Here is a 23,544-nt window from a genome sequence, read left to right as displayed (position 1 = left end):
GGATTAAAGGTGTGCCACCACACTTGCCTCAAATTGATTTCTTTCAAATGAAGTTTGTTTTGTTTTGTTTTGTTTTTTGGTGTTTCAAGACCGGCTTTCACTGTGTATCCCTGGCTGTCCTGCAGTTACTTGGTATACTAGGCTGGCCTTAAACTCAAGAGATCTGCCTGCCTCTGCCCCGCCTCCCCCCCCCCCCCCATGCAGACATTACAGGCATGTCCTACCACTGTCTAGCTCAAATAAAGTTTACTTTTGTAATTTTTATTGACATGTTTGAGTCATAGGCCCCTCTAACATTAGGTAAATTTTTAGCCATTTTAGGTAAGATGATCCTGTCTACCTTTCTTCTCCAAAATTCTTGTATTCATTTACGCTTTCCCAGTTGTTCTGGCACCAGCTGGAGATAGGGCAATAAGAGTGGAGGGCTGCACCCTAAGTCTTGCCTCAAACTCCCTTCCCACCCTTGAATTCTATTGTGTGCACCTTCAATGGCCAGGTACCAAGAGAAGTGTTCCCAGACTCAACCACCTGCGCTTCTGCAATCCAGTCAGTGAATGAGTCTGGAACCCTGATCAGACCTTCCTGGTAATCTTCTAGCTGTTCAATGTCGAAACAATGGACCTATCTTCTTCTTCATTCTTCTCTGACCCATCAATGAGATAGTCCCCATAAACCCACACCAATCCACACAATCTGTGCCCAACTTCCTGGCTTTTCAAAACATCTTTGTTATTCCCAATTTACCTGATGTCAGTCCAAGATGTCACCTATCCTGGCTTAAAACTAAGTCACCATAGAACCATCATCACCCTTTCCCTCCGGTCTTCAGTCTTTTCCCCCAACTCATGAGAATATGCTGCCATGAAGTAGACCATAAAACATGGTGCTTTCTCAGCTCTAGTTAGCCCCTCCACCAAGCTCACAAAACAAGCAAAAACTCCAGTCAGGCTCTCTCTCCATCTGGCCCCATCACCTCCAGCCTCCAAGGCATCATCCCCAAATCTTTATTTCCTAAATATTGCTGGCATATACATGCTTCCCAATACTCAGAATCCTCTCTGCCAACGGACAGGTTTCATATGATCCTGTACACACGGTCCCTCACAGTACTATCCAAGTTTCTCACCAACAAGTCAGCAACATGGAGGAGCGTCCTATTTTCTGGAGCGATGGAGTTTCACACCCATGGTCTTATACACCCTAAACAGGCCCTCCAGCACATTCTCACCCTGCAACGTTCTCTGAGCTTGCCTACCATCATTAATGGGGAGGCAGTATCAACATTAAAGTGACTCTTGCAGCAAGATGGGCACTGTGGCTCACACCTTTAATCCCAACACAAGGCAGTCTTCAAACCAGCTGAGGTTGTAGTGAGACACACTGTCCAATCATGATATGAAAGGAAAGACCAGATGATGTACAGCTGTCCTAGCAGTGAAGGCAAAAAAGGCAGGACACTGACTCTAATTTCAGACCAGCCAGGACAATGTAATGAGTAAGTCTCACAAAATAATCAAGATCCTTAACCACTTCAGCAAAAACTTTAAATTGTATAACTAAATCATGGTGAGAAACTCAAATCCTGAGAGTTGTTTACAAAATAATTTATTTCTTTATAAAAACTGACCTAACAGTCGGTGCATATTTACATTTTAAATCATTACCCAATTCAGTAAGAATTCAATGCAAACTACAAAACAGCTTATAAAGTCAGACTTATACAGGTCACCAAAAATAATAAATAGGCTTACTAAAATAAGTAAGAAACAATTTAAAGAGTCGCTGCATTTTAAGCAGGAATCCACAGAAGTCTTGTAGGATTCTGTTGTAGAGGGTTGACGACTGTACTGTTCTAGATCAGTCTCAGTTAGGAGGGTCCAGCTGTGTCTCCTCTGCATGTGCACTGGCAGAAGGAGTATCCCGTGGGCCATCAGCAGTGTCTCTGTTTAATCCACGTGGCCCTTCCTCATCCTCGCCAGTAGCGCTCTCCTCAACTGTCACGTCTGAGAGAAAAATCAAATCATTATTACCCATTATAAACAACTGATCCAATCTTGATAAATACAAATCTCTCCAGAAGCTTACTTGATAGAAATCAAATCTATAATCACCTAATTATGATAACTAAGTCTAAATATAAACCAGTTTTTCACACATGCATAAAGGCACACTTAAAATGCCAAGGGTCCTGGGGAATGTGCAGCTCCATCGTAGAATCTATTCAGACCAGCAAGCATGAGGCCTGGATTCAAGTCCTAGCGCTTCACAGACAAAAGTGTCCCGAAATATTATATCCAAACTTTTCATTCTTACTCAAATGTAATCTCTCATTTTTTACATCAAAGTGAGTGACAGTAAAGAAGGTTTAAGCCAGAGATCATGAGATACGCCTGCTGATCCTAGCACTTAAAACCCTGTCTGAAGAAAAAGAAACCTTAAAATCCTTATTTGTATTTAGGAAAATTTATAAACAGAAAATGAGTCTTAAATCCCATTGTCAGGTGAGCTCTGAGATGGTAAGAAGCCACTGCTATCCATCACGACAATTTCATATGATTGGGGGGTGGGATATTTTATTTATTTACATTTCAAACATCCCCTTTCCCGGTTTCCCCTCTGCAAACCCCCTATCTCATCCCCTCTCCCCCTGCTTCTATGAGGGTGCTCCCCCATCCACCCACCCACTCCCACCTCAGTGCCCTGGCATTCCCCTACACTGGGTCATCGAGCCTTCACAGGACCAAGGGCCACTCCTCCTAGTGATGCCAGGTACGGCCATCCTCTGCTACACAGGCAGCTGGAGCCATGCCAACCCCTTCAGCTCCTGTGTAGGTGTATGCACATGACCACAGGAGCTCCTTGAGGTCAGAACCTGCGCTGTGTACCAGTCTGGCCTGGAACTCACAGAGACCTGCCTCTACCTCCTAAGTATTGGGTTTAAAGGTGTCCACCACCACTGCCCAGCTGGATGAGACATGACATGGCATTTACTTACTATAGTTCTTTTTTTAGGTGTTTTATCATTATTTTTGTTCTGTTGTTTTTCAAGACAAGGTTTCTCTGTGTAACAACCCTGTCTATCCTGGAAATCACTTTGTAGACCAGCTTGGCCTCAAACTCACAAAAGCTTCCCCTGCCTCTGCCTCCTGAGTGCTGGGATTAAAGGCTTGTGCCACCACTGCCCGGCTGGATGAGACAGTTATAACAACACAGTATCTCCTTACTATAGTTCTTTTTTATTTTTATTTATCTGTATGCACACATGTGCAGGTGCCCAAGGAGGCCAGAAAAGGGCATTGGATCTCCTAAAACTGCAGTTATAAGTTATTGTGAACCACACAATGTGGGTGCAAAGAACAAAACTCAGGTCCTCTGTAGGAGCAGCAAGTGCTTTTATTCAGGCAAAACATTTGTATACACTGAATGAATTAATGAATGAATGAGTAAATAAATCAATCTACAAAAATTTAAATACAGTTTCAAGGATGAAGAGATGGCTCAGGAGTTAAGATATTCTGCTCTTGTAGAAGACCTGAGTTCAATTCACAGCACCCACAATGGGCAGCTTACAACAGCCTATAACTCTGGGCACCTAAACTCACACACATATAATCAGATATATATTAGACACATAATTAAAAAAATAAAATATAGTATCTCTGTTCTGAACCCAGTTTGTTTAAAAAATCAAACAAACAAACAAGCAAAAAGACCCAGCAAATCTGTGCTGGGGTACAGTCTGGAATAGAACAAAGGCATTAATATGCATAAGGATTTGGGTCCAACTTTAGATACCAAAAATAATGAAATAAAGACAGGAAGTTTAAGGCAATTTTTAAATTGGGAAAGAGACACCACAGATACGTCAACTATAAAAAGTACCGCTCAGAGAACCAGGACGATGTAGTAAAGAGCATTGCAGCAGCCGAGTGCACAGCACACCTGTGCCCGTCACCTTAGGAGGCTGAGGCAGAAGACCATCAAGTGGATAAAAGGAAAGTTAACTGTGTAACTTAAGAAGACCTAAAGTCAAAGTAAAAATTCAAGGAAGGGTTGAGGATACAGTTCAGTGAAAGAGTGCGTATTCAGCTTGTTCAAGCCCGTTTCAATCTCAGTGTCTGCCATCCCTAAGAGACCATTTTAGTGCCCCATCTACATCACAGAAACTGACTGCTAGTCCTCAGTGAGTAGACACTGCATTACTGTTCTCACAAGCTGGTGCAGCAGTGCAGGCCTGTAATCTGAGCTCTCAAGAGGCTGAGGAAAGAGAAGGCAAGTTCAAGGCTCGACTAGGTTATAGAATTAGTTTAAGGCTAGCCTGGGCAACCCAGTGAGACCCTGTGTAGCTCAATAATACAGTGCCTGCCTAGCATGTGTACAGTGCTGGGTTCAATCCCCAGAACTACAATGTATTGATTCCGTAATAATAATCTTCGTAAGTATGATCCTAAAAATACATGTAAAGTACTTTAGGTAAGAAGCAGAGAATATACTGTTAATATAGTGGCACTATGAGGAAGTTTCCCAGTAAACCATCGTAGACATTCTTTAAGGATTCCAAATGGCAAGCACACAGACGCTGACACGCTCTCTAAAATATATACATGCATAAACTTAACACCACTTTTCTATTCCTAGAGGTATTATTTCAAGAGATAGTAAAGAAGTTAAAATTTCTAACATGCCCTTGATATTATATGGTAGCTCATAAAAACCAACGTAAAATTTACCATTTTCTAGGGACTGGCTATTACTCAGTAGCTTTGCCTGCCTTCTTTCCAAGGCCAGCAGTTTGTTTCTCTCAATTCTCTGTTGCTGCTCTTCTGTTAGGCTTCTATTTGATTCAGAAGCCAACGTCTTGCTGTCAGATGAACTTGTCAGAAAGGGGTCAAATCCAGGAGCCGTTACATCGAGGTTATTAGTTTCCTCAGCGTCATCTGTTTGGGAAAAAACACAAAGTTAATACAACTGCAATAGGAGATGAGTTGGAGAAAGAACTTACACAACATTCAACTGAAGAAGTGTTCAAGTGGCCTGACCTGAAGAAACCATTCGTGAGGTACAAGAATGTGTGGCCAGCACTGGCTGATTCAAGTAAAAAAAAAAAAAAAAATTACAAATTACTCTTATATCTTATAGTAAGCTGCATGTTACATCACATGGACATGTAAAAGAGCTGGGAAGATAGTTCAGCTGGTATAGCAAGCACAAAGCCCTGGGTTGGTCTCCAGTACTGTATAAACTTGGTGTGGTCAAAAACTCCTGTAATCCCAGTATTTGGAAGATAGAGGCTAGGGACCATTATCAGTGGTGAGCTCAAAGTCAGCTTTAGACCCCGTCTCAAAAACCAAAATATAGGGGCTGGAACGATGGCTCAGAGGTTAGGAACACTGACTGACTGCTCTTCCAGAGGTCCTGAGTTCAATTCCCAGCAACCACATGGTGGCTCACAACCATTGTAATGGATCTGATGCCTTCTTCGGGTATGTCTGAAGACAATGACAATGTACTCATTGTGTAAAATCAATAAATCTTTAAAAAAAAACAAACAAAAAAAAAATATATAAGTTAAATTTGGTAGTACAAACCTGTAATTCCAGTATACCAGACAGAGGTAGAGGCAGGGGGATAAGAAATTCAAGGTTCTACTACCTGGCAAGTTTAAAGCTACCCTGGGTTACTTGAGATCCTGACTTTTTGGCTTGGTTTTCTCTTTCATGATAGGGTTTCTCTACGTAGCCCTGGCTATCTTGGAATTTGATCTGTAAATCAGGCTAGCCTTTTTTTTTTTTTTTTTTTTTTTTTTTTTTTTTTCTTTTTTGGTTTTTTTCGAGACAAGGTTTCTCTGTGTAGCCCTGGCTGTCCTGGAACTCACTCTGTAGACCAGGCTGGCCTCGAACTCAGAAATCCACCCGCCTCTGCCTCCTAAGTGCTGGGATTAAAGGCATGCGCCACCACTGCCCGGCTCAGGCTAGCCTTGAACTCAGAGATCTGCCTGCCTCTGCCTCCAGAGTGCTGGCCACCACCTCAACTGCCACCTGGCTTCAGATGCTGTCTTTTTTTTTTTTTTTTTTTAAATGGCATGAGCCTTTAATCCCAGCACCTGGGAGATCCACAAAACAGCCAGGAATAGAGAGAAACCCATCTCAAATAGACAAAAAAGGAAAGAAAAGAAAAGAAAGAAACAAGAGGAAACAGCAGCAGGAGAACGAGTAATGAACAGAGTAGTCAGGAAGATTTTAAATGAGTTGATATCTCAGCACAATTTGAAGAGGAAAAGAAAACTATTCTTATCCAGGGAAAATTACAGGTTTTACTCTTGAGAAAATAAGAAGCTACTGCAACGTTAAGGCAGAAGACTGACTTGACTGACAATTGATCTATTAGAAATATAAAAATTTGGGATGGTGAGATGGCTCAGCAGTCAAGAGGTCATGTTCTTCAAGAGGTCATGAGTTCAAATCCCAGCAACCACATGGTGGCTCACAAACCATCTTTAATGAGATGTGATACCCTCATATGGGTGTGTGAAGACAGCTACAGTGGACTTTGGACTGGAGCGAGGGAGGCCAGAGCAAGAGGGAGAAGGGAAGGGAAGGGGAGAGGGGGAACCTTATTGAGGTGACAGTGGTGCCACCCATCCAGTACTGGAGAGGCAGAGGCAGGCAGATCTCTGAGTTGAAGGGCCAAGACCAGTCTGCAGAGTGAGTTCCAGGACAGCCAACACTACACAAAGAAACTATTGCTGGGGGATAGAGAACATCTAATCTAATGCCCTATTCATTTGGAGAAAAACAACCACCAAAGTCAAGGCCAGTCTAAGCTACACAATAAGTCCCAGGCCAGCCCAGGCCACAGAATGAAAGACTATCTCAAGAAAAAGAAGGGCGAGGAGAGAATAGCTCAATAGCAGTGCTTGCCATATACAAAGTGCTAGTCCAATACTTAGTCCTAAGGAAGGAAGGAAGGGAGGGAGGGAGGGAGGGAGGGAGGGAGGGAGGGAGGGAGGGAGGGAGGGAGGGAAGGAGGAAGGAAGAAAGGAAGGCAGGCAGGGAGGGAGGGAGGGAGGGAGGGAGGGAGGGCGGGTAGGTCAAAGAAATGAGAGAGTAAGCACAGTTCATGGGATTCTAATTTCTTTGAAATATGTTATTGTCAACCTTTTTTAAAGATTTATTTATTATATGAGTACACTGTAGCTGTCTTCAGACACACCAGAGAGGGCGCCAGATCCCATTACAGATGGTTGTGAGCCACCATGTGGTTGCTGGGAATTGAACTCAGGACCTCTGAAAGAGCAGTCAGCACTTTTAACTGCTGAGCCATCTCTCCAGCCCAGGATTCTAATTTCTATTTGGGTATGTGCATCCTTGTGTGTAAAACCAAAACTTGAAAAGTTAATCTAGTCCTATTTTCAAATCATTCTATTGAATATTAACTCTCTCTTTTTTTTTTTTTTTTTTTTTTTTTTTGGTTTTTCGAGACAGGGTTTCTCTGTATAGCCCTGGCTGTCCTGGAACTCACTCTGTAGACCAGGCTGGCCTCGAACTCAGAAATCCGCCTGCCTCTGCCTCCCAAGTGCTGGGATTAAAGGCGTGCGCCACCATCGCCCGGCAAATATTAACTTTCTAAGTTACATTTATTTATCACGTGTGGGTGGGTATTTATGCGTGTGCACATGCATTCCATGGTACACCTATGGAGGTTAGAGGGCAAGTCATAGGAGTTGGTTCTCTCCTTCCACCAGTGGACCCCAGGGACCAAACTCTGGTTGTCAGGAAGGGTGACAAGCACCTTTACCTGCTAAACACCAGCCCCAGCCCAAACCCCAACCTCAGACTTGTGGAGGAATTACTCAATCACACTGTGCTTACTTTAGAGTTGTACAGTAATATATTTTTGATTTAAAAAATAAGATTTTTATATTAAGATAAAAACACATATTAGTAAGATTAATTAAATACTCAAACAGTCTGTGTGTGGATGTTATATCTACATGTTTGTCTGGAGGCAAGGTCAACATCAAGTGTCTTCCTGTATTATTTCCACCTTATTTTTTGAGGCAAGGTCTCTCACTGAACCTGGAGCTCAATACTGAGTTAGACTGGATGTCCAGTTAAGCCCTAGGTCCTTGCTGTCTCTACTGGGTTTTGTCATGATTATGTCATGCTACTACCCCTGATTTTTACACGGGTGCTGGTGATCCAAAGTCAAGCACTCATGCTTACAAAGCAAGCACTTTATCCACTGAGTCATCTCCCCAACCCCAAAACACATTTTGTTTGGGGTCTATCTGCTCAACATACATAGATACCTGGAATCCCAGCACTCAGGTTTCAGACAGGATTCTGCCTCCAACAAGGAAGCAAAAGATGAAAGAAAATAAAGATCTCTGATTACAGCCCTTCCTATGTGCTTCCCATGTCGACGTGATTCTTCTGAATGCCTCAAGTTCATGTATGTCTGTGTACGAGGCATACATCCCAAACCACCTTAGGCTGCCCTCTACTGCTCAATAAAAACACCTGTGATACCTTCTCTATGAAGCTTCTTCTTCCAGTTGATATAACTTGTGTCCACTGCACCTCACTCACAAATCACAACACCTGTCAAACTACTGATGATGTCATTTGTCTAACTCAATCTGTACACTATCAACTTAGGGGCTTGACTTTATTCATCTTTGATCCTCGAGCCTTCAGCACAATAGTAAACAGCTCAAGAAAAGTGCTGCTCAGTAAATCTACCAACCCAGGGATAGAGGCTCCGGTGTTTCATACCATAGTAATTATTTTGACATGTGCCAAATTGTATACCATTAATAAATACCATCTTTTAAAAGAATTCAAAATCCCAGACTACTTAAACCAGTGGCTCTAAACCTATGGATCAGAGGGGAGTGTCCACCAACCCTTTCACAGGGGTTGCCTAAAATCATCAGAAAACACAGATATTTTACATTATGATTCACAACAGTAGTAAAGATACAGTTATGAACTAGTAACAAAAATAACTGTATGGTTGGGGGTCAGCACTACATCACATGAGGTGATGGACTGCAGCACTGCCGAGGTTGGGAACCCCTGACTGAAACAGTAAGATTCCGTGTGGTGCTTATTATTTATCACTCAGCATGTACATTACTAGTTAAACTAAGTCCAGGGTCTAGAGAGTTCAGTGGTTAAGAGCACTTGCTGCTCTTACAAAGGACCACAGTTTGGTTCCCAGCATCCATGTTAGGCAGCTCACAACTTCCTATAAACCCAGCTCCAGTATTTGGGTAACTGCACTCACACATTCACATACCCACATACAGATGCACACATAAATAAACATACATGTTTAAAAGTCTTTAAAGTCTTTATGTATGGAGCCATCGCACAGAAAATCTGACAACTGTACAGACCCTGTCGGCAGGAACCATCTGTTTTGATGTATGTGACTGTCTACGGTTGCACTGTACAACTAACAGTGCAATCAATACCAGGTACAGTCACACAGGTCTTCCTAAATCACGGATCTGGTTTTTTGGGTTTTCTTTTAAACAGGGTCTTGTATAAACCAAGTAAGCCTCAGATTCACCATCTAGTCGAGGATGGCCGTCAACTTCTGAGTCTCCTCCTTCCACCTCTCAAGGGGTGGGAAAACAGACAGCTCAAGTCTACACATTCAGTGAAATGGAAATGTTCATCAACTATTCCACCTGATTTCCCAGAGCCAGTTTTTCTAATGGTTTCTACACATATGAACGCTCTAATATATATTTGTACAGACAAGAACTGAAAATACCAGTGAAGTCAGTAAGTTCATGACCTTTGTTCAATCCTGGAACCTACATAATGGAAAAACTAACTCTAGAAGTTGTCCAGATTTCCACACATATGCCACGGCACACAAGCACACAAACAATACGCTAGAAAATGTCCCCCTTTTATAGATACTTTCTATAATGTGTCTAATGATACTACAATCATGTTTTTTGATTGTGTGCATGAAACAGGGTCTCAAAACATAGTCCTGGCTGTCCTTGGAGCTCCTTATACAGACCAAGTTGGCCTCAAACTCAGAACGCTCTGCCTGCCTCTGCTGCCTGAGTGCCGGGATTAAGAGCATGTTTGCCACCATGCCAGGCTACCATCATATTTTTAGGAAGTAACTTTCAAGAGGGAAGGAGTCAAGGAAAGTAACATGGACTTGAACAAACTACAATGATATACACACGGAAATCTCATAGTAAAGCACATTCTTTTAGATGGAGGGAGTGAGATAGGTCTCTTTAAGTAGCCTTGGCTGTCCTGGAACTCAGTATGTACCAGAGTTGGCCTTCAACTCACAACGATCCATCTACTGCTCCCTCTTAAGTGCTGAGATTAAAGGCATGTGCCACCATAGCTGGCTGAAACTCATTCTTTGGTATGCTAACTACAATACTAAAAAAGAAACAAGTATCAAATATAAATATTACTGGGCTGAGGAGATGTCTCAGTAAATAAAGGCACTTGCTGCCAAGCCTGATGACATGAGAGTGATCCCTGAGACTGACAAGGTGAAAGGTTGTGGAAGATTGTCCTCTGCAATCTATACCCACATTAACCAATAGGAGCTCACTACACACAAACACACATACACACACACAAACATACAACTACATTCTAGATTTACCAAACTCTAGATATAACTATTAACTACACTGCAGTTACATAAATATATTAGGTTAAGACTTCAGTTGTATATATAATCTGCCTACACAAGCTAGACCCATTTCTAAAAGCTACCTTGTAATAAGGTGAATAAACTTGTAATTACCATTATTGTTAACAAAATCTTCATGTACAATAGGCAGATCAAGTCGAATTCGTTTTAAACAGGTCTGAAAAAAAAAGACATTTTTTTCCATTTTTATCAGTAAGTTGGGAAAAGAACAATCATTTATTCATATCTGAAAGAGCTATACTTCAAAAAATTACTATTAGTGTTCCTGTCTTATAGAGACAGATTTCAAAAAGAAGACTGCGACACAGCAACTCAACCTCAACTAAACCCATCCTTGTACTACTCAGACTGTGAATGACATCCACGACGATCACACCTACCTGAACCTCCTTTTTATTTCCTAGGTTTTCAACTCTGTCAATAAAATCTTCAAATTGCAGTTTGGGGAATAGCCTGTGTGCCCAGTGCTCCATGTGTCTGATTAGCGTTTTCAAGTCTTCAGCCTGACACATAAAAATAAAAATGCTGAACAGAAGACTCAATCTCACAGCTGACCGTGTCAGCAGATTTTAGCATTTAAAGGTAATGCCAAAGTCATTGCTGTCATATTTGCAAGGCTAAGAAACTTTTAGAAAGAAAAAGAAAAAGGTCTGGAAGATCATACTCTCAGAAAGCATTGGGAAAGAGTGCTGGATACAGATTTTGATTTAGATGCAGATTTTTAGAAATTAGAGGAGAAAACAACACTACAGTGCTGGGAAGACAGTTGTGTGGTTAACTGGCTGAGGAATAAGCCTGAGAACCAGAGTACAATCCCTAGCCCCACATTAAAAACAACAAACAAACAACAAACAAACAAAAAACCCACAGGCATAGTAGCTGTGCTGGCTGTGGCTAGTTTTATGTCAACTCAACACAGCTAGAGGCACTGGAGAGGAGGGAGCCTCAATAGAGAAAATGCCTCATTATAATGGGCTATAGGCAGCCCTGAGGGCTTTTCCTTAATGAGTGATTGATGTAGGAGGACCTAATCTATTGCAGGTGGAGTCATTTCTAGGCCGGTGGTCCTGAGTTCTGTAAAAAAAAAAAAACAAACAGGCTGAGCAAGCCATGGAGAGAGAGACAGGCGGATTTCTGAGTTCGAGGCCAGCCTGGTCTACAGAGTGAGTTCCAGGACAGCCAGGGCTACACAGAGAAACCCTGTCTTGAAAAACCAAAAAAAAAAAAAAAAAAAAAATTACTAAAAACAAAAAAATCAAGTTTAATAAGCTTATAAATTCCTGCCTTTACTGTAAAATATCTCATTTTTCAGTTAGCAATAATATATACTAGGAGAATGATTAAAAGCACAGACCCTAAAACAGAAAACAGATTTAAATACAAATTGCTTAGCTTTCTGTGCCTATTTCTTCAAGTACATAGAATATATACTCACAGGATCTTTGTGAGGGTTAAAATAAGAGAAGCACCTGACAAAGCCGACACTCACACGTTGGCTGGTACTGTAATTTTACCTTGACTAGACAGCTCAGTGGCACATACCTCTAATCCCAGCACTCAGGAGGCAGAGGCACAGAGATTTCTGGGAGTTCAAGGCCAGCCTGGTCTATTAAAAAAACAAAAAACAAAAAACAAAAAAGAGGAACACATACTGCTCTTCTAGAGGTCTGAATTCAGTTTCCAGCACCCACTTCAGACATCTCAAAAATGCTTCTAATTCTAACTCCAAGACATCAAGCACTCTCTCTCTCCTTTGGTCCTTTGAAAGCATATGAGCCCATACACATATACCCACACATACATAGAATTAACTTTAAGTTCAAAATTAAAATAAGCAAGAAGACAACTAAACATTATGCTGTACCTTAGAGACACATATGATCAATAGAAGCAGTGTTCATCCCAATGAACCTTAAAAATGACTCTTTAAGGTCGTGCTGGGGCTGGAGAGACGGACGGCTCAGCAGTTAAGAGCACTGACTGCTCTTCCAGGTCCTGAGTTCAATTCCCAGCAACCACATGGTGGCTCACAACCATCTGTAATGGGATCCGACGCCCTCTTCTGGTGTGTATGAATGAAGACAGCTACAGTGTGCTCATATACATAAAATAAATTAATTAATTAATTAAAAAAATTAAAAGAAAAAAAGAAAGTAAGGTGATAGTGGCACACACCTTTAATCCCAGCACGTGGGAGGCAGAGGCAGGCGGATCTGCATTTAGTCCAGCTTTGTGGACTCAAAGTGAGTTCTAGGACAGCCAGAGCTGCACAGGGAAACCCTGTCTTGAGAAACGTTAAAACAAAAGACTCCTTAGGATAAAGCACAGTAAATGTTATGCACGTGGGCTGAGACTCAGACATAACTGTCCTAAAGCCACGTTAATCATGGCGGCAAAAAAGTGAAACTACACAGAACGTGCTCTTAACTCTTCCAAGTACCCTTTCTGTATCACTGAAGCTATTTCTCTAGTGGTCATGATTAACAACAGTATACATTCAGAATACATATATTCTGTGATATACTCACAGATTCTTAAGAACATCATCAACCTAGTTCCACTGTTATTTTTTTCATCTCACTTTCTCCTGTTTTTATTTTTTACTTATTCACTTTACATCCCACTCACTACCCACCTCCTAGTCACCCCTCCCACAATTCTTCCTCCATCTCTCCTCTCCTCCTCTGAGCAGGTGGGAGCCCTCATAAGTATCCCTCCATCCTAGCACTTCAAGTCTCTGCAAGGCTACAAGTTTCCTCTCCCACAGAGGCCAGACAAGGCAGCCCAGCTAGAAGAACATATCCTATGTACAGGCAACAGCTTTTGGGATAGTCCCTGTGCTCCAGCTGTTTGGGACCCACGTGAAGACCAAGCTGCACAGCTGCTACGTAGGTGTGGGCACTGTTATTCCCACCACTTGGGAAGCAGACGAAGGCAAACAGATCTCTGAGACTATCGGTCACTGTTTTATTGCTGTGAAAAGACACTATGACCAAGGTAAAGGTAACTCTTACAAAAGAAAGCATGTAAGAGTCTGTGGGGTGGGATGAGGGTGTGTCTCAGTAACAGTTTAAAAGGCTTCTAGTCATTATCATCTAGCATGGTGGAGCATGGTGGCATGCACTGCAGCAATGGCTAAGAACTACATTCTGATCCACAGGCAGAGAGAGAACAATACTGGGCCTGGCATGGGCTTTTGAATCCTCAAAGCCCCACCTCAGTGACACACTTCTAACAAGGCCACATCTTCCCAACCCTTCTAATCCTTTCTAATTTGCTACTCCCTAAGGACTAAGCATTTAATTATATGGCATTTTATTAAGACCAACACAGCTAGCCAGGGCTGCATAGTGCTACTTTGTCTCAAAAATTTTTTGAATAAAAGTCTAAAATAAACCAGGACTGAGATGTACCCCAGCAGTATTGTTCAGCAGTGTTCTAGCACTCGCTCTGGATTCACTCAATGCCCATTGCTAAGAAATAAAGATCAATCAGACATTTCTCACCTCATGACCTTTCCCTTTGAATTTCGTCTTATCAAACACATGCCTTAAGGCTGGAAGACCTCTCTCTGAAGTCAATCTGTGAAGAGAATATATTTTGAATTTCTAGCCATGTGAAAACCAAGACCATGATAAAAAAATTTTTCCTCCTAAATTAGAAAATGTTTAAAGGAGAAAAAATCCTTACAGAACCCTATCTGATCTCCAAATCACCCACCAAAGCTTGTAATAGAAGAAAAACACTGACTGTGTAGAATCTATAAATGTATCAGCGTATATGCCCATACCTCGTAGCATCTAGCTTAGGTAGATTCCTTCTCACTGTTCTCTTTGGCGGGACAGGAACAGGTGCTCCACTCCCTGATCCGAGTAAACAGACCAAACTTTAGTCCTCACAAACGCTCCTCTGATCTCCATATGCTCACACAGTAGCACCTGTGTGTGCTCACATACACTCAGATACACACAGTAAATATAGTTATTTCTGTTTGTTTTTTTGTTTGTTTGAGACAGGATTTCTTTGTGTAGCTTTGGCTGTCCTGTAACTTGTTCTGTAGACCAGGCTGGCCTCAAGCTCACTGAGATCCTCCTGTCTCTGCCTCCCAAGTGTTGGGACTGAAGAAAGAAATGTGCCGCCACCACCCAGCCAATAATTTTTTTTTAATTCAAACCTTATTTGCAAAATGTATCATTTCTCCCCCCATCCCAACCCCTTCTCCCTCTTGCTCCAGCCCAAAGTTTTGTTTTTTAAATTTTTATTAATTATATATAAGTACACTGTAGCTGTCTTCAGACACCCCATAAGAGGGCATCAGATCTCTTTACGAAAGGTTGTGAGCCACCATGTGGTTGCTAGGATTTGAACTCATGACCTCCGGAAGAGCAGTCAGTGCTCTTAACCGCTGAGCCATCTCACCAGCCCAAAATGTATCATTTCTAAGCTAATCGGACACATAACTATGTGGGACATTACAGCAGGATTGCCAGAGCAAGGCTAGTCTGGGATATACTGTGAGCTACCTCTTGTCTTAAAAACAAACAACCAACCAAGCTTGGTTGAGAGGTAAAGGCAGTTACATGTCTGAATTTGAAGCTACCAGAGTCTACAAGACAGACTGAGCTATGAAGAAATCCTGCTTAAAAACAAACAAACAAACAAAAACCAACAAACAAATTAAAGGGCACTTTTGTGGAATTCTTGGTACAGACCTTCATCAGGTTCACCTTCTGCAGGATCTCTCTCTGGAGAGGCCGGAGGAGGGAAGGGAGGAAAAGTTTCATCCTGTACATGTTCATAATCTGGTATTTCAAACAGGCCATTTTCTTCTTGCTCTAACATCTTTTCCTCCAGGAGAAAAAAAAAAGTTTTTTTTAATCCAGCCAAAACAGTCTTCCTAGCACACAATCTAGTTCCATCCACAGTGAAAGCCATGTTACAGTCACTTAAACCACATTTCTAATTAATACAAGATTTCTAAAAAGTAGAGAAGATAATATGAAGGAAAATGACTAATCAGAACTGAGTTACAATGTAGACCCTACATGTTTTTTAATGTCTGTTTACACGGGTGTTTTGCCTACATGTATGTCTGTGTACCACATGCATACAGTGCCTGTGAAGACCAGAAGACATTATACCACTGGAATTCAAGTTACAGTTATAGGTGGGAATCAAACCCAGGTCTGGTTAAGAGGTTAAGCCAGTGCTCTTAACCACTGAACCATCTCTCCAGCCCCCGGATTTATTAATTTTGATTCTTCCAACCTAGACCATATTTGGGGGCTGCAGATTCCTATTGTCCATTTTGCAGCTTTCAACCGTCTCAAGGGTGTTTATTAACTCATACACAAAACTAAAATCTTTTCTGGTGAACTGCAGATAGGGGGGATAGAGACAAGATTTCTTTGTGTAGCCCTGTCTATCTGTCCTAGAACTTGATCTGTAGACTAGGTTGGCCTCAAACTCAGAGATCAGTCTGCCTCTGCTCTGCGTCTTTTCACCTCTTCGCCTCTGCGCCTCTGCCTCCTGAGTACTGGGATCAAAGGTGTGCACTACTGCCACCGCCACAGCCACTGCCACCTGGCTACAAAATTGAATTTTTTTTAAAAAGATTTATTTATTTTTTAAAAAGATTTATTTATTTATTTTATGTGAATGAGTACACTGTAGCTATCTTCAGACGCACACCAGAAGAGTGCCTCAGATCCCATTACAGATGGTTGTGAGCCACCATGTGGTTGCTGGGAATTGAACTCAGGACCTCTGGAAGAGCAGTCAGTGCTCTTAACTGCTGAGCCATCTCTCCAGCCTCAACACTGAATTTCTAAATGCCCTTGATTCAGTGAGTGACACCCATCAAGCTGTTCAAGTTAAAGACAAGTTATCTTTGACACTTCCTTCCTATATTCAATATAACCTGTCCATTTAATTTCCTAAATATTCCTTTAATATCTGTCCTTATCTCGACACCACTTCACAATACTTCTTGCTTATTTCAAGCACACCATTATTTCCATTCACTTCTGCCTCTTTCAATGAATTCTCACTACAGCTGGATTGAACTTTTGAGAATATAAAGCTGACATCATGCTAAAATTCAGTTTAAGATCCAATGTAGCTGGATGTAATGGTGAACACGTTAATACAAGGGGAGAGGCTCTGAGCTGAGGTGGTACAGTCTACATAGCAAGTTCCAGGACAGCTAGACAGTCTCAAAAAGAAGAAGAAAAAACTCAGTAGGAAAAAATAGGCTTTAAAATACACAGATCTTAATATAATTTTTGCCAGGCATAGTGGCACCTGTAATCCCAGCATTTAAAAGATAACCAGGAGCTCAAGGTCAGTCTTGACTACATAGCAGTTCAAAGCTGGCCTGGACCATGAGACTCTTTAAAAAAGAATGAAATTTATATAATGCCAACTTCACCCTCTCTTTTCAAACTCCTTGAAAGAGCCATTTCCACTGTCAAGAACCTGGATGTTTGTTTGTTTCATACAAAGTTGTTTATTTGTTTTTTGTTGTTGTTTTCCCCAAAACATGGTTTCTCTGTCTTCATGGAAGGCCTGGAACTTGCTCTGTAGACCAGGTTGGCCTCAAACCCAGAAATCTGCCTATCTTTGTCTCCCTAGTTCTAGGACTAGAGCCTTACACCTCTGTGTTTGTCTGTCTATATGTACAATATGCATGTGTACATGTTCAAAGAAGCAAAAGGGTGATGTATTCCCCAGAAACTAGAGTTACAAGCAGTTTTCAGTGGTGGTGTAGGTGGTGGGACCAGAACCCAGGTCCTTTTCAAGAACAGTAAATCCCTTACCCCCACCAAACCCTACTTTTGTATTTTGAAAAGAGGGTCTTATATAACGGCCAAACTGGCCTCCAGCTCCTGACCTCCTGCTTCTACTTCCCAAGTGCTGACATTGCATGCATTCTGAAAGCTCTTCCCTGACCCCTAAGTTTTCTCAAATGTTAACCATTACCTCATCAGGAAAACCTATCTCTCTCTTTTTTTCTTTTTGTTTTATTTTATTTTTCAAGACAGGGTTTCTCTGTGTAACCCTGGCTGTCCTGGAACTCACTCTGTAGACCAGGTTGGCCTTGAACTCAGAAATCCGCCTGCCTCTGCCTCCCAAGTACAAAGTGATTTGTACTGCAAGCATTTTCCCTGACAAGTCATCTTGATGGCCCAGAATTCTTTTACAGGAATTAACAGTACCATGCAGAGGTTTTATAGGAATCACCATTTCTCTATTAGGCTTTATTTATTTAATGTTAGTCTCCTATATTGATTGTGACTCTCTCAGGACAAAAATCAGGCAGGTCTCTTTGTTGTTTCACGAACACTATGTCCCAAAACCTGATACACAACAAGTGCTCAATATACATTTGCTGAGGAAAGGAATGTAAAAAGAATTCCAAGCCAGGAACTGTAGTCTTAACACTCAAAAGAGTCTACAGTAAGAACCAGAAGGCCAGTCAGGGAACACACAGGGAACATACAATACAGCTGTAGGCTAAGTAGAGGGCTTGGCTAGAATCCACAAAGCCATGAGTTCAATTCCCAGTAACCCATAAACTACCTTGGGGGTGCGGGGAGTGCATGGACTTGTAAAATCCCAGCCCTCAGAAAGAGACAAGAGGATCAGAAATTTGTTATCTTCAGCTATGTGGCTGGGCCAACCTCAGACCAGCTTGGGTTACATGAGAACTCCTATCTTTAATTAAAAATCTCAGGGCTGGAGAGATGGCTCAGTGGTTAAGAGCACTGACTGATTTTCCAGAGGTCCTGAGTTCAATTCCCCAGCAACCACATGGTAGCTCACAACCATTTGTAATAGGATCTGATGCCATCCTCTGGTGTGTCTGAAGACAGCTACAGTGTATTGATAAATAACATGGTGGCTCACAACCATCTGTAATGGGATCTGATGCCCTCTTCTGGTGTGTCTGAAGACAGTGACAGCATACTCATAAAAAAATAAATCTTAAAAAAGAAAAACAAGGCTGGGCGGTGGTGGGGAACGCCTTTAATCCCAGCACTTGGGAGGCAGAGGCTCTTTCTGAGTTCGAGGCTAGCCTGGTCTACATACAGAGTGAGTTCCAGGACAGCCAGGACTACACAAAGAAACAACCCTGCCTTGAAAAAAAAAAAAAAAAAAAAAAAAAAAAAAAAACTAAAGATATTATACTTAGAACACATCTAAAACACCCCCAAACTGTTAAATTTATTATTTTTTTTTAATTTATGTTGTTGTGTGTACATATCGGTGTATTGTGTGCCATGGGGGAGGTCAAAGAACAACCTATAATGACAATTTTGGAATTTTGGTTTCTTTTTTTTTAAAAAAAAAAAAAAAAAAAAAAAAGCACAGAAATATGTTTTCGTTTTAAATCCTGGTATGAGAACTGGCTGCTTCAGATTGTCCACATCAGCAGACATATCTCACCTCATGCTCTAACAGTGGGGGTGATTCTGCTAACTGCACATAGCTTCTGCGCTTGTGGGCTGTTTAGAATTCTGGGGACTTTTCAGAGGGTATATAAAGGCCGGGGTTGATTGCTTGCTGTTGGTCGTGGTTTGTTAAGGAGTGGTGCGTAAAGACAGGAAATTACATATGGTGATGGTGCCTCAAGGAAACTGACACCCCTGGCAAGCAAGCAGGATAATGACGTTGCCCCCCTTTCTCTCTGTCCTTGTTTTTCTCTTTGTTAGGGGGTTGAAAGTGTAGATTAAGGGTAGGGAAAGGTAGAAGAAAGAACCCCGAAGTATCAAACTACAGACGACTCTGTAGAGGCAGTTCTTTCCTTCCACCTTTACATGAGATCCAGGGGATCAAATTCAGTAAGGCTTGTTCCCCAAGCACCTCATTTACTTTACTAGCTGCCCCCAGTTCTAAATCTCTGTGACCACAAATATGTTTAAAAAAAAAAAAAAAAGTACAGGCTCCTGATATTAAACTGCTAAGTCTTTTGAGTAAGTTTCATTATCCATTAAATTTGGAAACCAAGGGCTAGAGTTTATAGCTCTACCTCAGACGCTTTGGCCTGGGTTCTAGACCCAGAACAAGCATCCTCAACCTCCAAACACCTAGTAAGTACATTCAGTCCCATTTTAAAGGGAGTTTGAAAACAGGACTTAAAACGACAATAACCAGCAAAACAAACACGCAGCACAGCACCGGGAGGCGGGGCTTATCAGTCAGTACGCAGGCTTCTCTTAGTGTCTGTGAAGAAGCAGATGTTCCTTCTCTCCTGGACAGCTGTCACACAACGTTTTAGGCATTAGCGAGCATGCCTCTATTTCCCCTGCTGGTCCTCAACCCCCGCCCCAGAGCAGTATGGGTAACACATTCACCCGACCCACAACTCCTCCCCAGACCTGTTCCCAACGTACTTCTCCCTAGCTGTCAAAACAGATGCTCCTCACCCCATCCCTAAAAAAACCCTCACATCTCCCTTCCCTCCTCTCGCGCCTTCTTCTCATCCTCCCACATCCTCAGTCCCGAAGCTCGGCGCAGGTCGGTGCGCGCCGTGAAGGCGCCGCCATCCTCCGGACCCTCGGGCGCCTCCCGCCGCTCCGCCCGCTCCGCCTCAGCCCGGCTTCCGCCTGGCTCCCGTGCACGACCCCACCGCCCGCGCCCCGGCGCCGGGCTTGCAGCGCGGCCGCTGCTTCCAAAGCTGCCCTTGCAGAGACCGGTCTCACCTTACCCAGACGGCGGCCGCCGCCAAGCGCGCCAACAACGCTTCTCGCGAGACTCGGGACGCCGCTCCGCGAGAAGTGCTGGGAAATTTGGCGCCAAGGATACGCACAGGTGCGTGGGCGGGGTCTACGGGTCTGGGCCCCGCCCACCGCGCTCGGAGCCCCGCCTTCCCACCCGGAACGTCTAGAGCAGCAGGAAGTTCTGAGTTCTCGTTCTCTAAGCTCTCTATTACGTCAGAGGCGGGTCTCCGGATTTAGGAACCGAATGGTGGAAATCAGGTGTGATAGTGCACGCTTGGAATTCCAGCACTCGGAGGCTGAGGTTCCAGGGCAGCGTCTACAGTCAGAAACAACAACAAAAAACAGAAGCAACATTGGCTGGGAAATTACTGCTTCTTCAGAATAGCAAAATGTCACGACTATGAATTTTGTTAATTAAATAAAGGCATGAGGAAAAGATTGTAGTTAGGGTTAGAAGTGTAGACCCAAAGAAATATGTCAAAAAAAAAAAAAAAAAAAAAAAAAAAGGTTCTCTGTTTTCTTTTAAAAGTATTGAATCCAGTGCATACCTTTCATCTCAGGCAGATCCCTGGATGTTAAAGTCCAGGTCTACAAGGCAAGTTCCAGGCCATCCAGTGCTACACGGTGAGACATTGTTAAAACAATAACAAACGGGGGAGTTCAGGGCTGGGGAGGTGCCTCAGAGGGTAAAGGACTTCCCCACACAGCATGATGACCTGAGTTCAGATCTCCATTACCCTGGTTAAAAAACAACTTGGTGTCGCCCATAATCCCAGTTCTGGGAAGGCAAAACTAGGATTCCTCCAGCTGTCTAGCCAGCCATTCTAGCTTAACTAATGACCTCCAGGTACAGTAAGAGATCCCTCCCTTCTTTTGTTTTTTTGTTTTGTTTTGTTTTGTTTTTTTGTTGTTTTTTGTTTTTTGTTTTTGTTTTTGTTTTTGTTTTTTTGTTTTTCAAGACAGGGTTTCTCTGTGTAGCCCTGGCTGTCCTGGAACTCACTCTGTAGATTAGGCTGGCCTCGAACTCAGAAATCTGCCTGCCTCTGCCTCCCAAGTGCTGGGATTAAAGGCGTGCGCCACCCTCCCTTTTTTTTTTTAATTAAATGTATATGACTACGCTATCACTATCTTCAGACACACCAGAAGAGGGCACTGGATCCCATTACGGTTGTGAGCCACTGTGTGGTTGCTGGGAATTGAACTCAGGTCCTCTGGAAGAGCAGTCAGTGCTCTTAACCCCTGATCCATCTCTCCAGTCCAAGAGACCCTTTCTCAAAAAAAATAAAAAAAATTTTTTTTTTGCTCCTTGCAGAGGACTCAAGTTTGGTTTCCAGTGCTCACACAGTGACACACAGCCATCTGTAATTCCAAGGTGTCTGAGGCCCTCTTCTGACCTCCAGAGCATCAAGCACTCTGTATATTTATGTATGTATATTATGGTTTATGTATTTATGTATGTTTATATGTGTGTGGGTATGTATGTATATACATGTAAAAGCCATACATATAAAAGAAGTCTTTTTTAAAAAATGAGTTTGTGGCCGGGCGGTGGTGGTGCACGCCTTTAATCCCAGCACTTGGGAGGCAGAGGCAGGCGGATTTCTGAGTTTGGGGCCAGCCTGGTCTACAGAGTGAGTTCCAGGACAGCCAGGGCTACACAGAGAAACCCTGTCTCGAAAAACCATAAAAAAAAAAAAAAAAAAAAAAAAAAAAAAAAAAAAAAATGAGTTTGTGAGGAAAACAACCAATGCTCACATCTCGATTCTGTACTTCACATCCACATACAAAGTAAAAGTAGAGCGGGGTGGGGCTGGAAAGATTGCTCAACAGTTAAGAATATCTGTTGCTTCCCTGTTAATCCCAAAGATCAGAGAAAATCCACCAACCCAAATCATCATCAGTTAGTTAAAGCAAGCCTGTCGCACCCACTTGACCAGCAAGGAAGCCGCGAACAAAGGGGGGGGGGAGCATGTGGAGGTGCGCGATTGGTCAGAATTGCAGTGCCTCATTAGCATACCACATTAGCATACCCCCGGGAGGGGGCGATTGGTCAGGATCATGGTACTCCATTAGCATACCCTGCTCGATTGTGGTACCTCATTAGCATACCCTGTTCAGGAGGGGTTGGCGCAGTTGGCGCAAAACTGAGTTGACGCATGCGCAGTGCACTATTTACTAGTAGCCGATACCAGAGGCCGAGGCCAGGAATGAACCAGGAATAAACAGGAATGAACCTAGTTTGTCGTTACTATAGGATGGCTTTTAAGCCTAAGATGGAGACAGGCTGGTTCATCACTTGCAGAGAACCCAGGCTCTGTTCCCAGATCCCACATGGCTACTGACAACCACCTATAACCCCAGTTCCAGAAGATCTGGTGCCCTCTTCTGATCTCTGGGGGAACTGCACATACCAGGGCACTTACCTGCAGGTAAAAGTCAAACAGAGAATATAAAAATAAATACACCTTTAAAAAATGTAATTAGGGCAGGAGCAATCCCATAGCAGATAAAAGCACTTGTCACCAAGCCTGACTGAGCTCATTCATGGGGACCCACTAAGTGAAAGGAGAAAACACACTCCTGAAAGTTGTTCTTTGACCTCTACATGTGGACCACAACACACACAAACATGAACACACAATTGATTAATTGATTGATTGATTATTGATTGATGATATAAATATTTTCAAGACAGAGTTTCTCTGTGTAGCCCTGGCTGTCCTGGAACCCAATTGGTAGACCAGGCTGGTGTGGAACTCAGATCTGCCTGTCTGTCCCCGCATATCCCAAATGCTGAGATTCAAGTCATTCACCTCCACCACCACCACCCAGAGATAATACAACTTTTAAAACTTTAAAAATACAGCCAAAAAGGTGGCTCCACAGTTAAGAGCACTTACTGTTCTTCAGAGAGCTGGAGTTGGGTTTCCAGAAGCTACGTGGTGAAATACCACCATCTGTAGCTCATTTCAGGAGATCTGCTGCCCTCTAATGATCTACTCAAGCACCAGAGACACATGTGGAGTACACAGACATTCATGCAGAGAAAAATTCATACACATAAAGTAAATACATTTTAGAACTTTAAAAATATTTTTTGAGCCGGGCAGTG

The 23,544-nt window shown here is 42.6% G+C and overlaps 1 protein-coding gene and 1 non-coding gene across 5 annotated transcripts; both read right to left on the bottom strand.

Moving 5' to 3' along the window:
- Positions 1-1,589: 1,589 nt before the first annotated feature.
- On the bottom strand, positions 1,590-20,543 carry Tipin (TIMELESS interacting protein). 4 transcript variants are annotated; one of them, XM_076925758.1, is made up of 8 exons: positions 20,415-20,543; positions 15,423-15,552; positions 14,501-14,573; positions 14,217-14,292; positions 11,091-11,213; positions 10,804-10,867; positions 4,731-4,937; positions 1,590-2,003 (listed from the first exon to the last, which is right to left on the bottom strand). In XM_076925758.1, exons 2-8 carry the CDS (start codon positions 15,550-15,552, stop codon positions 1,864-1,866), a joined length of 813 nt encoding a protein of 270 aa, XP_076781873.1. In that variant the 5' UTR covers positions 20,415-20,543; the 3' UTR covers positions 1,590-1,863. The 4 variants fall into 4 exon arrangements, with proteins under 4 accessions (XP_076781873.1, XP_076781870.1, XP_076781871.1 ...); XM_076925755.1 differs by having other exon boundaries at positions 15,423-15,558; positions 20,415-20,522; XM_076925756.1 differs by having other exon boundaries at positions 15,423-15,558; positions 20,420-20,479.
- On the bottom strand, positions 9,360-9,494 carry LOC143439453 (small Cajal body-specific RNA 14). Its single transcript, XR_013107679.1, has one exon.
- Positions 20,544-23,544: the final 3,001 nt, after the last annotated feature.

The sequence above is a fragment of the Arvicanthis niloticus genome, chromosome 26 (genome assembly GCF_011762505.2).
Source record: "Arvicanthis niloticus isolate mArvNil1 chromosome 26, mArvNil1.pat.X, whole genome shotgun sequence".
NCBI classification, from domain to species: domain Eukaryota; kingdom Metazoa; phylum Chordata; class Mammalia; order Rodentia; family Muridae; genus Arvicanthis; species Arvicanthis niloticus.
The sequence above is the reverse complement of the archived record's forward strand: the minus strand, read 5'-3'. Positions and strand labels throughout refer to the sequence as shown.

Bases quoted from the DNA above. Each gene is read 5' to 3' on its own strand.
- Tipin (XM_076925758.1), bottom strand. From the start codon at position 15,552: ATGTTAGAGCAAGAAGAAAATGGCCTGTTTGAAATACCAGATTATGAA. The intron at 10,868-11,090 runs GTAGGTGTGATC...TTTTTTTTTCAG, and splicing joins GAAATAAAAAGGAGGTTCAG to ACCTGTTTAAAACGAATTCG. The intron at 4,938-10,803 runs GTAATTACAAGT...TTTCCCAAACAG, and splicing joins AGATTTTGTTAACAATAATG to ATGACGCTGAGGAAACTAAT.